This window comes from Notothenia rossii (assembly GCF_949606895.1).
Source record: "Notothenia rossii genome assembly, chromosome: 6".
In the NCBI taxonomy this organism is placed as follows: Eukaryota; Metazoa; Chordata; class Actinopteri; order Perciformes; family Nototheniidae; genus Notothenia; species Notothenia rossii.
In genome coordinates, this window is record NC_136909.1 from 80,135,818 (window position 1) to 80,150,998 (window position 15,181).

Genomic DNA, 15,181 nt, shown 5'->3' on the forward strand with positions numbered 1-15,181 from the left:
CACACACACACACACACACACACACACACACACACACACACACACACACACACACACACACACACACACACACACACACACACACACACACACACACACACACACACACACACACACACACACACAAAATATTTTACTTCCCTCAGCTTGATTCCATCCCAGATGTTTTTGCGGTTGACAGAAGGGGGGGAAAGAGAAAAAAAAATGGCCGTACCACATTTGAAAAAACACCCATTTAAATGTTTTCAGTTAAACAGGGAGAAAGGAAATATGAATATGTACATAGTTTACTGCGAACACATTTACCAGCACATTGCTCACTTGCAACATTCAATCGCTCTATTTATTTTTATTGTTTTATGTCTTGTATATATTTGGGTTGAATGCCTTGGAATTTAGTTTTTCATTGCCATAACTACACCGTAGCTACTGTGCATATGACAATGAAAACTTTGAATCTAGAAGATGAAGAGAGAAAAAGAGGAGAGAAGAGGAAGAGGAGAGAATAAGAAGAGGAAGAGAAGAGGAAGAGACAACACGAGCACTTTTCCTCCGTTTGATTTATGTGATTCTATTACATTAAACATTCTTTCCCCTGAGCAGGCTCAGCTCCCTAGCAACCATCGCTCGCAGCCCTAATGTGTCTGGCACGCGGCCAGGGAAAGCTGCCTGCTTTATTGATTGCCAGATTGAAAAGTTTGCATTTAATAGGTTCTGTAATACATGAAGGAATTATTCAGAGCGGCTCCTTGTCAAAAACCTAAATTGGTTCTTTTGACTATCAGAAAACAACAGGGTCCCTGGTTTAAAAAAAAAAAAAAATCAGAAAAGCTCCAAAGGGCTTCTCTCTGAAATCATGAGGAGTTGTAAATGTGATTATTACGAGGTTAGAGGCCCGTAAGACGAGGGAGACAAGTTAGTGCCGTGTTGATCCCCTTTTGTGTAGTGATGGATTGGCCCTAAACACTGTTTGCTGTCTGGTCCCCGGCTGCATCCTGACTAATGAAAGACTACTGCTGGGTTTGGGGGGGTCAATCCACTTATGGCGCAGTCAATTCTGAGAGTAAAAACAAGCTGCACTGCAAGAACCAGAAATGTGCAAATACCACAGGGAGCAAATGTAATCAACTATCTTTGGTTGCAAAGATGCAGCTGGCTTTCGGACTTCACAAACAAAGAGAAGCCCCTCTCCGTGTCTCTTTCCTCTCATCAAACAAGCTTTAAAGCCTTTACACCCAGGTGATGATACTCTATCCGCTATGACGGCCACTCTCATTGGTCACGCAGCTCTGTCCGACACAAACTCAATTGAGCAGCTGTGATCAGAGATCTCAGAGGTTGTCACCGGCGGAGAGAAAAAGGGGGCAACACAGAGAGTTTCTTCAGCTCAGCCTGTAGGAGACAGCATTTCCAAAACCACACATACCCTCCTCCTGCAGGATGACATGTTTGGCTTTAAATGCATCTTTAATGGCAAAGCAAGTTTCCATTTGAGAGAGTTCTGCAGGAAGGTTGGAGGAAAGGAGGGAAAGGAAAGAAACATATCTTATCAGGAGATTGGGAATTGGGTCAGGAGAGGAATTACATGCCATTCTAGATCAAAGTTGCCGTGTGTGTTTCCTCAAAAGAAGGGCCGCTCATTATCGACTCAGATTTATTTCTTAGGGTGTGTACTGTGCAAAAGGCAACATGATTAAATATGTTTTTCTGTAAAAGAATGAACCTGAAGGGGGGGGGGAATAATACAAGAGGTTAGGCGTGTTTCCCAATGGTAATACCGTAATGAGAAATAGAAGAGGGGGGGGTGTTTGTTGGCGATGTTTGGGGGGGGTTGTCATTCAGCATGGCTCCATTATGAATTCCTGTCATTATATAAGAACCTCTCTTTCTCCCTCTCTCTCTATCATCAGATCTGTACGGAGGAGGAAGGCTTTAAATAAACAGCCCGCGGAGTGAAGCCAACTGGAACCCTTTTCAATAATTACATCCAGCACAATACTCAATTTACATTGCATTTATTTAGCTTGAGGACCTGACAATGTGGCGGAGAAAAGAGTGACATTAGCGGCGGATGATAACAGCTAGAGCGGTGCGATCCCCCAAAGGGAGACGTTTTAGTCTGTGGCTGAGACTTTACCGATAGTAATATGTCATTAAAAACCAGCGCCATCTGTTCCGATTTCTCTTTTACGTGCTGTCATTGACATAAAACGTACTGGAGTTACAAATCCCTCAAAAATGCTAACTGTATGATTTCCTCTGCTCACTTAGTTTTGATTACACATTCTAACAGCGCCACAAAAGAGAGAACAACGACCACTAACAATGGTTTTCTCTCCACAACCCTTAAGGATCTCCGTTTGAAGTTCTCCAGTGTAATCCTGTACAAACTGTTTTCACAAGACTGCTGTGTTATTCATGTAACACACACACACACACACACACACACACACACACACACACACACACACACACACACACACACACACACACACACACACACACACACACACACACACACACACACACACACACACACACACACACACACACACACACACACACACACACACACACACACACACACACACACACACACACACACACACACACACACACACACACACAAAATCTGGCTAAACAAGCAACTCGGCTTTAAACTTATTCATTCCAGATTAAAGAACACGACCTCTGATGTGGAAAACCTCCGCTTCACCAACAGAGCTGTAATCAGTGTATGCAGACAGTGTTTGGAGCTGCGTGTCTCACATTGCACAGGAAAGATAAGAAACTTCAATGGAGAATATCTCCACGCTCCGATAACAAGTTTATGTTTACTGGACACTTAGTGATCCATTATTTCTCTCTGTAATATTGCAATAAATACCAATATGAGGTGAAAATGACAGTGGAAAATATTTTAGTTTTGATTACTTTGTGAAACCATCCATGGACTGGTATGTATTTTGTATACTGTATAATAACAGAGTGAGAGGAGACATGTAATGACAACATCAAGTACAGGTATTTTTTGGCAAAGGCTTCTGTTGTCTTAAAATGTGCCAGTCAGTGATGAGGCTATAAAAAAAAAAAATTAAAAAAGAGCACCTGGGTTAAATTTGTTCTGAATAAAAACTGAAACATCAGGTTAGTTTACTGTATATGTATCCAGCTTTGTCTCCGTTTACTCCTCTATTGTTTCGCACCTTTAATAAAGGTTGCCCCTTCTACATTGCAACATAGTGATTAGGTGACTCGGCCTTTGTTAACTTTAGATATCGCGCTCTGACGCATCGAATGAAACAACAGTTTTCCCTGAGTTATGTCTGAGAGGAGGAAAAAACTGGCTGAATGCTTCTCATTTTGCCAAGTGCTCCTCAGGCCAGTACATAACAAGGAAATGGACTGACAGGTTGAGAAAGAGGACTGAGAGGCAACAATGATCTATTGTTTGTGGCCAAGGCTCTCCTTCCAACTCTTCTGGCAGTCAGTATATCAAAGAAACCAAAATATATTACACCATCTGCAATGAAATATACAAACACAAATGACGTCATTTGTGTTCCTTTGGCTTAATAAAAGCATTAAGAGTAGTTATGTACTCGAGCAAGTATGTGTGAGCGTACACTAACACACACACCCCCCCACACACACACACCAAAGGTCTGGAATCTATCAAAGCCCCCATTGCAATTACCTTTCAATGCTGGAAAAATGCATTACCTCTGTGCTGTGAAATGAACCCTATGTTATTCCTACAGGGCTAGAAGTCTATCCTCCACACTGAGCAGTACAGAATATTCCCTGCAGCTTGGCTATGTGACCCTCTTGCATCAATATTTACAGATTATGACGGATATTAAGTGGATGTTGAGAAAGCTGATCTGCAATCAGCACTGTGATTTTTTTCTTTTTACCTTCACACAGGTATACTGAAAGTGTTTTTCCAACACGGTAATTCTAAGAGTTAAATGGGTATTTAATGTGAGAGCGCATTTGTTCACACACCCTCACACGCAGTGGAATTCAAGTTATTATTACCAATGTGCACAGCTCGAGCTTATTAAATCACGTAGCCAAAGAACTGAAAGAGACAGAGCTGTGACTCAAGTTCTCAGAGGTAGAAATGGATCTTTTACACTTGTATTAAATTGGAAACTCACAATAAAAACAACAGAAAATGTAACTCTTTTGTCATCCGGATCAAATATATGAAATATATATACAGTCTCCAGTTGTTCAAGGTAGTGAAATAATCTGATCCATAGTTCCTTTGTCAGAAACACTTAAACTCATGCTGTTCAAATTCAGTGAAGAGAGAAGCATTCAGATCATTTATATAAGCGAAAGTGTCACTTAAGTAAAAGCACAAAGGCATTATTAGAAAGGTGTACTTACAATTAGAAGTACCAAAACGCCTACTCAGTAATCAATGGCATACTTCGAATACATTAATGGATTATGGTTAATACCACATGAGAGAATGAGCAGCATTGTACTGTTGTAGGTGGTTGAAGTGGAGCTAATTGTAACCTTTTATACACTGCTGGGTAATTTATTCTGCAAGAATGCATTAAACTGTATCTTTTTAGTTACAGATTGGTCAATTAAATCTATATCTGTAAAGTAAATAGCAACTATAATTCATAAATAGAAGCAGTAGAGAAGAAGAATCCAGTAGCATAAAATACAAATACATAAGTATCTGCTCCCTGATCTCACGGCGAATTGTAAGTGGCTACTGCCTGAGATCGAATGCTGTGGTTTTATTAAATGTGCCAACTGCTAGGACTGTCTTAGGGAAGATAGCTTTTAGATGTGCAGCTCCTCTGTCTTGGAACCGTCTGCAAAAGGAATGGAAACTGAGCAATTTGGTCCCACTAAATGTTTTTAAAGCAAGGATAGATGCTATCCAATCGGAAACTGTTGGAACCTGTAAATGTTACTAGCTATGTAAACTGTAGTCGCTGTAAATATGCCGTATGATGTCCTTTTTGTTTTTCTGTTATGTTTATATGTATTCATGTGGAACCTACTTGCAGCAGGTCACCCTTGAAAAAGAGATAAAAGATCTCAATGGGATTCACCTGCATAAATGAAGGTTTGAAATGAAATAAGTGCACCTCCAAAATCTGCACTTTAGTAGAGACATTGTTTTTGTTTAATTCCAACACATCATACTCATTTCCACATTCAATTCATTCCCTTTGTGTGTTTCCTTAAAAGGGGGTTTCCCTTCCCTGTAGTTATATTGATTTACTGCATGTTAATGATCTGCGAAGGCTACAATTCCAAAGTTCCTTCCAGAGGGAATTTCCCCCTGCCTGAAACGCACAGATTGTATTCCTTTTTTTACATCCGTAACATAGTGACATCATTATCGAACCACTTCTATTGGCTAGCGCTCCAACACATTTGACGTGATAGGCTAAGGGGTAGGACAACTTTAAGAGGTTGACCAAGTACAACAGAACCCGGCCAGCTGACCAATCAGAGCAGACTGGGCTCTGGTTTCAGACAGAGGGTGAAAAGAGGTGCTGCAGCACAGACAGTATGAGAAAAATAGTGACCTTTTTGAACTTTAAAGCATGGAGACATGTCACAAAATAGAAATACGAACCAGAAAATAACCATAATAAGGTTCCTTTAATGTTGATTTACGCACAACAAGGCATACACAAGCGGATAGTTGTATGCATTCATAAAGCAGACGGACTGGCACCCTCATGAAATATGCAGAGTTATTAATTGTAAAATCTGTGATGTGTAGAGCAGCACGGGTTCATACATATCTTTCTAACTGAAGGAAGAATGTCAACACAACATATCAAGGAGACATAGGCAGTTCTGCACTGATATAATACTGTCGCAGTTATACTTGAAATAAGCAGCATTTTTGAAAAAGCAGAGTTTAGAAATCTTCCCAGGACAAGGTTGCTGGCGGGGTAACACTTATGAGTCAGAGTGTAACTGGAACAGTCAGGCAATTTGTTTTGAGGAAAGCAACACACAATAAAACTTCCTGATTTACGGGATTTTAAACCTTTTCATTAAAAAAAATCGAAATACAAATAAATCTAGAAGGAAATGTGGCTTAGGAGCAGGCGAGATAATGTATTATGAATCGCTTTATTCTGGTTTTTTTAAGAGGGGATGGCAGAAGTAACATCAATAGCATCTCTGTTGTTCCAGACCTGACTAATGGAGAGAAGAGAGACACAACTGTTGTTTCAGACCTGGCTAATGGAGAGACGGAGCTCTTCATTTCCTCTGAGGCCGTTCTCATTGTTTAACCATCAACCAGCCTTCAGCTCCCCTCCCTCGCGAAAGTCAGAAAACACATTATGTGACATTCTAGAAATAAAATAACACAAATTATTAATGAATATAGCCATCCAAAGAAGCTGAATGTGATTATGTTGCGAACCATAACAGGATATGTCTCGGGTGTATGGTGGTCTCTCTCTCTCTCTCTCTCTCCGTCTCTCACAGGGCGTCTTTCTCTCTCTTTCTCCCATTCAAATTCGAGGCATGCTCAAACATCTAATAGATTTTTCCACCCCGGCACACAATTTACTGCTTACAGATTTAGAATTCTCTGGCTTCCGGCCAGTCAGAAGTGAATTAATGATATGAGCACATCAGCGAGGAAAAACAGCTTGTGATTCTCTCTCCTACAGGTCTGAGCATAATGAAGAAGATACTGCCATAAAACCTCCTAACACTACCAGGAGGAAGAAGAAAAAATACCAGGGAAGAAAGGAAAGAGGGGGAGGGAGGTGAGATAGGAACATAATCAATATGAACACTCCATTAAATTACTTCAAAAGGGGAATTTTGGACAGTTTTTGAAATTAGTTCTGCTTAAAAAAGCAGAAGGGGAAGAAAATATGTCTGAGGGGCGGAAAGGAAACACGTGCAAACGATACAATCTGCCACCTATTCTGAGTGGAGGAGTACAGTGTGGCATGTTTTACAAAAGCATTCTTTCTAAGTCGGAGTCACAACATACCATTACTCTTGTAACGCCACGACACTTTCTCTTTATCTCTTCCAAGAAACCTCTTTACTCCAGCCCACGTTGCAGTCGAAACATAAAACATTTTCATGTGTGATAGTGACTCAAAATCCCAAATATTGTTCTGTATTGTCACCAAGACAAATCAACCATGAGAAGACGGCATCCGTCTGTTTCCTTATCACCAGCTCCTGCCCTTATAAACATTCAGAGACGCTCTGAACAGTCTGTGAAAAGGGACAGAATCTACCCTCTACATCAAATTGAAATGTTCTGACTGAAATATTGTCGGGATATCAACTCGGGTATATGTGCCAAGTCTGGCATACAGATCAGACGTTGCATCAGAGGGAAATACAGCGGTTCAATCCACCAGCAGGCGAGGCTGTAAAGAATCTTGAAATGCGGCGATATCGCTTAGTGCCTCGCCGGCCGGCTCCTTCCAGCTCAATCATTTATTTACCTCTGATCATATAAAGCAGATATATATAGTAAAGTATTAAGTGTCTCAATTCCAGACATCACCGTATGTCTAGACTTCTCTGACTGTGTTCATGCTGTTAAATCAACACAATTAAAGTGTTAAGACCTTCTTAAAGGCTTATTTTTCAGTGTGTTGGTGTTGTTGTTTTGTCCGACATCGCAATGCACCAAGAATTTAAAGGGGCCCTATTCTGCGCATTTTCAGTTTCATATGTGTGCCTCTTTAATGTTCAACACGAGGGCCAAGTCTGCTCTGATTGGTTAGCTGACCGGCTCTGTTGTGATTGGACAACCGCTTAGAGATGTCCCGCCTCTTAGCATCACGTACAATATGTTGGAGCGCTAGCCAATAGAAGAGCAAGTGTAAGGTAGTGATGTCAATATGTAACGGAAGTAACAGACCACAGGAAAGGGAAAGGCCCCAGAAGCATAATAGGGCCTCTTTAAGAAACTGCTCTAAGCTGGCTCTTGAAATCAATGACAGTGAAATAAAAATGAAAAAATGTTATACGCAACTGTACAAAACCACTACTTGTACTATACAAAGTAAAATCATACAACTATGTGGGTGCATATAATAAGTAAGTACTATGTGAATAGCTTATAATGCAATTTTGCAGCTCAGTTGGTCGAGAAGGTCAGCCATTTATCGAAGGGTTGGCGTCCTTGAGCAAGATGCAGCAACTCAGACTGCTCCGGATGTATTTGAGGGCAAAGGAATATAATTATCGTTGGACAAAAGAATTTAAAGTACTTTACCTAAACTATGCAACATGAAGACTAAAGGCGAGTAAATGTAGATGGCAGGAGGGAAATGCCTTTCAAAGCAAGTGCATTTGATGGATATATTAAATGGAAATGCAATTAAAAGCAAACCATTTGCAGCTTTTCATTCGGCAAAGAGATGCCTTTCCCTCCATAATAAAAATAAAAACTGACCTTCATTACCATCACTAACTGAATATGTCTAGCTCACATTGCTTCCAATATCTTATAAATATTGCGCCCTTGACTTAAATTTGTGATTCAATTAATACATTTGTTTGGTGAATTTAGAGAAATATTTTCAAAAGGTGCTGCTGTGAAAATATCATGTTAAAAGTCAAGTGGAGGTCTGGCTGCTTTTCTAGCGCACTGTGTACAGATATATATATTTTTTGTAGGGATGTTTTCTCAGACCGCAGTGATCCTCGCAGCGCTGAGGGAGGAAGAGGCCACTGATGATAGTACAGGTGAGGGCAGGAGTCAGGAACACCATCTATGTGTCTTGAATGCAGGAGTCACAAGCTTCGACCTTGTATAGTCCTCGACATCCTCACAAATCTGCTCACTGTGAAGGCTTGAGTTGAAGAAAGACAAGAGCTGTTTTTTTAGCAAGAGCAATCTTTTTATTTTTTATAATTTTCCTTCTACGGTTTCTCCCGACGTAAAAGCCAACAAAGTGTATCAGCAGATACAGCTCTACAACGCCCCTCCTCGTAGTATACGACTAGAAACCAATTTCATCGGGTAGCAGTGAAAAGAAAAAAAAAAGAATCAGGCCAGTTCTCTGGGGAGAGATTGAGGGGCAGAATGTAAACTTCCCTGGCAAGCCATCCCTGGTGGATTGAACAGTAAAAAGAAGCTCACTCAAACCCAAGATAAACTGAGCGGACAGTTTGCATTACCTGATTAAGTGAATCACATTAAGGATTATGTAATGACTGCAAAATACAATACACCACTCTCATGCACTCGTAGAAATATGTTATTAGAGTCCTCTGGGCCTGAAATACTGCACGTAGGAAGCTTCAGTGTGCGATTAAAAGAGCAGGTCACAAGAAGAGTGACTTATATTTTATTCTAAGCTACTGTGGTTCCTTGAAAAAACTATTCTTAAAAAAGGAGAAATTCCATATTTTAAAGGATGAAGACTGTAAACAGACAGCTAGCGTCGCTCCGTGGCAGCAGCACAGTGATAACAAGAGGGAGAAGTGACTCAGCTCAGCCAGGAAATAATCCACCACATTTTTGCAGGGATTAAACAAACAGGATATAACATGTTAATTTGTGAGCTTTTAATTTGATAGTAGTACAAAGCCCAGATAGCTTGCTTCCGGACTCTAAACTAAGCTAAGCTAACTAGCAGCATCATGCTTGCAGCACAGACATGAAAGTGGTCTTTCTTCTAGAGGACAGATTGATTCTTTGTTTCTTTAAAAAGAAAATCAGTTTTAAAAGGGAACATTGCTTCATTCACGAGGCCGTCTCACAAAACACTGCATTTCAAAGTCTGGCGTGAGCTGGAATTTGAATTATGATAGCAATCATCTCTCTGCCTCACAGGTTTTAGAGCCACAGCTGTCGAAGCTGCAGGACAGCAGCAAAGGTCACTTGTTTCTCTAATTAATTACTTCACTTTGTGCGGGCATCTTTGGTTTCACTCTTTCTGCATCTATGAGGACAGTACAGAGCTTTGTTCACTTATTAGACCATACATAAAAGATCAAAAACAATATAATTATCATTCTGCCATTTCAGACCCACTTGTCTGGTAGTATTTTTCATATGTTGCCTGTGAGACACAAATACATAACAGTGCACTTAATTCACATTGGCAGCGTGCCAGGAAAAGTTAGGATACGCTCTTGGAAGAAAAAAAAGAGCTGTTTCCCACAATAACAATGGCACACTTTATTGCTCTTTAGCTCACAATGGTTTTTCTGTGCAGCTTGTGGTATCGCTGCAGTATCCTGTTATGGGGAACAATTCCTCTGACATAGGCGCAGATCAGCCAGAGAATAACAATCAGTAATACCTCATTCAAGTAAAACAACGAGCAGCTACTTTATTCTATTTATGAATAAAAATCCCCTCCAAAAAAGTGGAGCATATATAGCTGCATCATAAAAAAGTAATGTTGTCAATGAGCCAATATTACACAGAATTAGTCATTCAGCTAGGCTTTAGGGTGCTTTTATATCTGATCTGCTGCAGCTGTGGCATGAATATTTCATTCTGGTAGTACGCAGCATTGCAGTGGCATATTTCATATTTCTATGCAAACCCTTGCTCAGGGTAACGTGCATTTGCCTTGATGAATAAGTGATCTCTCTCACTCCTTTCCAAGTCTCTGTTCCGCTCATATTGTTGGACTATCAACAAAGGCCACACGCCAAAGACGTGAACAAACAAACAAATGCATAAGTGAAAGCACCCCACTGATTGTCTGGGTGTAGCATGTGCGAGTGTGTGCGTGTGTGTGTGTCTGCATGTGCATGTGCGTGTTTGTGTGTGTGTGTGTGTGTGTGTGTGTGTGTGTGTGTGTGTGTGTGTGTGTGTGTGTGTGTGTGTGTGTGTGTGTGTGTGTGTGTGTGTGTGTGTGTGTGTGTGTGTGTGTGTGTGTGTGTGTGTGTGTCTCTGGTGCCCTGCCAGAGTCTGAGCTCGTTCTGCTGAGTGGGCAGATTCTCTGGCTGAGTGTCCCATCGGAGTGACAAGTGCATTTAGAAACAGCCTGATGGAGTCATTAACGGCAGTGCTTCTCATTAGCTAGACACACACACACACACACACACACACACACACACACACACACACACACACACACACACACACACACACACACACACACACACACACACACACACACACACACACACACACACACACACACACACACACACACACACACACACACACACACACACACACACACACACACACACACACACACACACACACACACACACACACACACACACACACACACACACACACACACACACACACACTAACAATAGCGTCATCGTTAGGTTATTACACAGACAACAGATAAATCTATAAAATGTTGACGATGCAGCACATTTATAGAAATCCATGATATGGAACATAATATCATTTAAGAAGCAGGCTGACACTTTTATTTATGAAAGCAAGCAATCACCCCCACACACACAAGCAAAATCAAACTGTATTGATTACTGGAATAACAACAAAGCATCCATTATTGATCCCCTTGTCCTTTTTGCGTATGAGATTCGAGCAATATCGAGTAATCAAGGGCGTTACAGCATCGCACAGACACAAGAGCCTCTCTTCCTGGAAGACCCCGAGCAGAAAAACTGCACAAGACTCTTCAATAAATCACAATTTTCTTCTGAGAAAAAAGGATCATTTTGTTACGGCTAAAGCAGTTTCACTTCCACAAAAGGCTTCAAGCATTCAATGATTATTATAAATACATTAATAGGGGATTATAAAGCTACATTTCTGGCTCACCAGGATGAATTCTTACAACCTGACAAGACATGATGGTATTTTTAGCATGTTTGCTAAGCTATATTATCCAATTATAATCAGCATTAGACATGACATCACAGCCATGTGTGTGAGAGGCAAATAACAGGGAAACGGCTTCAAAGGGAACATTATGTTCTTTCTGATTATTAGAGTCAAATGCCAGAGTTTCCTATTTGAATCCGATGACTCATCCACCGAGACATCCAGCTTTATGTTGGGCCTGATTCATAGGTAATGCTGCCGTGAGACCCAGCGTAAGAATCAAACAGTCTCTGACTCCTAATGGCACCGTGTACATGATGAATATGCCAGACAGCCATTTAAACACAAACAGCAATGATCCTCAAAGCTCCTGAGATACACAGCCAATTATGATCTGATCTGATGGATAAGCCGGTGTCAGAGGTGCCCGTTTGATGTGGCTCAATTATTTAGAGACAGTACCAGCTGAATTATGTGATTTTTTTTTGCTGTCTTTGTTGTTGTTGCACCCGGAGAAAAAGAGAGCTGTTAAACTGTGGGTTGGTAATGCGTTTGCAAAACACGCTGCCATTACCTCTATGCTGCGTATAATAGTGTGATTCTCAGCTCATTATATCGGGAGGATTTCCAACTACACACTGATGAATTACTCTAGTGAAGACAACACTTGTTAAATCAACCAAGGGACAATAAACATAAGCTGATTTATGGCGGAGACAGGACACAAACACAAACAGCAGAGTAGAGGAAATGTCAACACTGCAGTAACCTTTTCCAATGAAATTATTTAAAGACAACTTAAAGGTCACCTATTGTGCAAAATCCACATTTTCCTGTATTTTGTACATAACCATGTGTCCCCTCTGTTTAAAGAGATTCTGAAAGTTTCAGGAAAAAAGATATTCTCTCTTTCTGTCCTGATCCATTTATATAAAAACCTGTCTGAAAATGAGCTGATCAGATTTTGGCCACTTTATGATGTCATAACGATTTTTTGGTTTGTTTAAGGGGCGCCGCCAGGGATTTTGGGCCCCATGAAAAGATATCACATTGGTTACTTACAAATGTTTTTCTTAATGTTCTAAAATTGTTTGGGCCCCTGTCAGTCACGGGCCCTTAGAATGGTCCTAACTTTTCACCCCCTTACGGCGCCCTGTAACCATTAGCCAATCACCAACCAAGGTAACTCTCTCACCCCTGCAATGATCTGTTTGGTATTTGGAGCCAAACACTTCAGAGACATGTTTGTATATATCTGAGACCTATAATATATTGATGAAAAACAGTATGATAGGAGACCTTTAAAGAAAGAGTGAAATAAATAGAGGTTTCTCACCTAGCTGTGCTCTCTCCCGTTGGACATCCTTGAAGTTGAGTCCGCTGGTCAGTGTGCTCTCGCGGTACCGATGGAGGGCCTCTCGCCTCCCGTTGGTCCCCAGCTCCCGGAGCACGGAGGCTTTGAGAGGCTCGGCCTTCAGACAGTGGGTCCATCCCGAGAAGTCTGGTACCGTCCACTTCACCAAGTCCTCCAGACGCACAATCACCTTCTCAGACACCGCAATTACCTCGTGCTGAAAGGAAGCGGGCGGAATCACAATTACAATCAGAAGCAAATAACGGAAGTCACACAAAAAGCAGCTGTGTCAAAGTCATGCAGCTCTTACTTTTCCCACAATTTCATGACTCTGAAACAGTTTTGAGGAACAGACACATGTTTTAATGAGCCGTTTCAAATCTATTCCCTATGTAAAGAATTTGTAAATTGCTACAGTATCTCTACTTTAGTTATGCCAACATGAGATTCTAATCATACATTTGTACAATATATCTGTAAATTCACCTTTAAGATTTTTTGAAATTCAGCCATTTACCAGAAATATAGTTAGTTTCTACATTATTCCTGACGCTTTGTTTTTCAAATATACATTTTAATCTCAAATCATTTGAACTTTTTCTCTCATTTAAACAACTTTCAGATACTTCTAGGCATTTCTTTCCGACTTGCATGATGTGTGCTGTTTTAAAATATACCAAGTAACTTAATTTTAGAGCTTTTAATTGAATAAACACTAGTTTAGGTGGTTCTTAATGAGTAGTGTTGTTTACAATTATAGCTCTCGTTTGAAGTATGAAACTCGGATTTGTTTTATGTGCGTTTCCCCACGCAGTGTGCGACAGCGGTGGAAAAAATGTGCAAAAAACCTTAACTTAAAGGTCTCCTATCATGCTATTTTTAGGCAATAGCATAGGTCTCAGATATATACAAATATATAAAAAACATGTCTATGACGTGTTTTGCTCAAAACACCAAAAAGATCACCCATTCTAGCCATGCCTCGTATCCCTCTATTTCACTTCCCGTTTCAAAAGGGCTGATTTGGGGTATAAAGCTTAAAAAGTTATAAAAATTGATAAAAAATAAAAAAGGAGGGGTCTGAGCTCATGCGGGACTCGGCAGCTACTGTCTAAACTAAATACTGCCGTGATGAAACACCATATCATGGATTATCAAGGATTATCTCTGAAACAGTATGGAGCTCAAACGCTTTCTCTCTTGCCGGTTATACCACAAGGTGAGTTCCTTTTTATTTCCTGCTTCTTCACACACATGCTCTCCAGTACAGGTTAGCTCTGAGTGTTAGCCATGCTAATGTAAACACCGACCATGTTACGTCCAAAACAGTCGGGCATTGTTTCTGATGGCAACGTTTCTGATAGGGCCGTGGCTCCACTTTTCAGATATTACGTCATATCGGACGCAAATCTGGATCAGCTCCGTTGTAGCCCCGTTTTTAGAGATTTGGGTACGGAGGAGAAGAGAGAGGGTTTTATTTTCTGACGCTGCGTGAGTTCCCTGACACACCGGGGACACATGTTTATGTATAAAAGACATCAAAAAGTGCGTTTTTGAATGATAGGTCCCCTTTAAGTAGAAGCAGAAATACCAAAGACTAAAAAGTACTCACAAAATATGCATAAAATATGAAAAGTGAAAGTACTTTTTATGCATCATCTTTTGGCACATGCAGAACCTGTCACTTTACTGCATATCATACTCAATCTAATAGTAGATTAATAGTATAGTACTGCATCATGTCACATATCATACGTTTTAAATAATGTAAAGCCTTAATCACCAAACTACTGTAAGTGCCAATATTGTAGTGGAGTAGAAAAATATGATTTCCCTCTGATATGCAGTGGAATAGAAGTAATGAAAATATTCAAGTACTTTAAATGTACTTGACTCAATGTTCTTAGTTACCTTCAACCTCTGGCAGGTAATATCTGGCAGAATTAAATGAACATAAACAAAGTAAACAAAAATGGGATTTAAATAAAGGTAAAGATTATAATCAGAATTAGAATCCAGTACGAACAACAGGACGTCCTTATTTATCAACCAAATTGGTATGTGCG

General features: G+C 40.4%; 1 protein-coding gene across 1 annotated transcript in view; it reads right to left on the bottom strand.

Moving 5' to 3' along the window:
- The window catches only part of arid5b (AT-rich interaction domain 5B), a 79,421-nt gene that overhangs the window by 52,085 nt on the left and 12,155 nt on the right, over nucleotides 1-15,181 (bottom strand). The window contains 1 exon segment of the mRNA XM_079690385.1: nucleotides 13,098-13,332. Within this exon segment, the coding sequence (XP_079546511.1) occupies nucleotides 13,098-13,332 (235 nt within the window).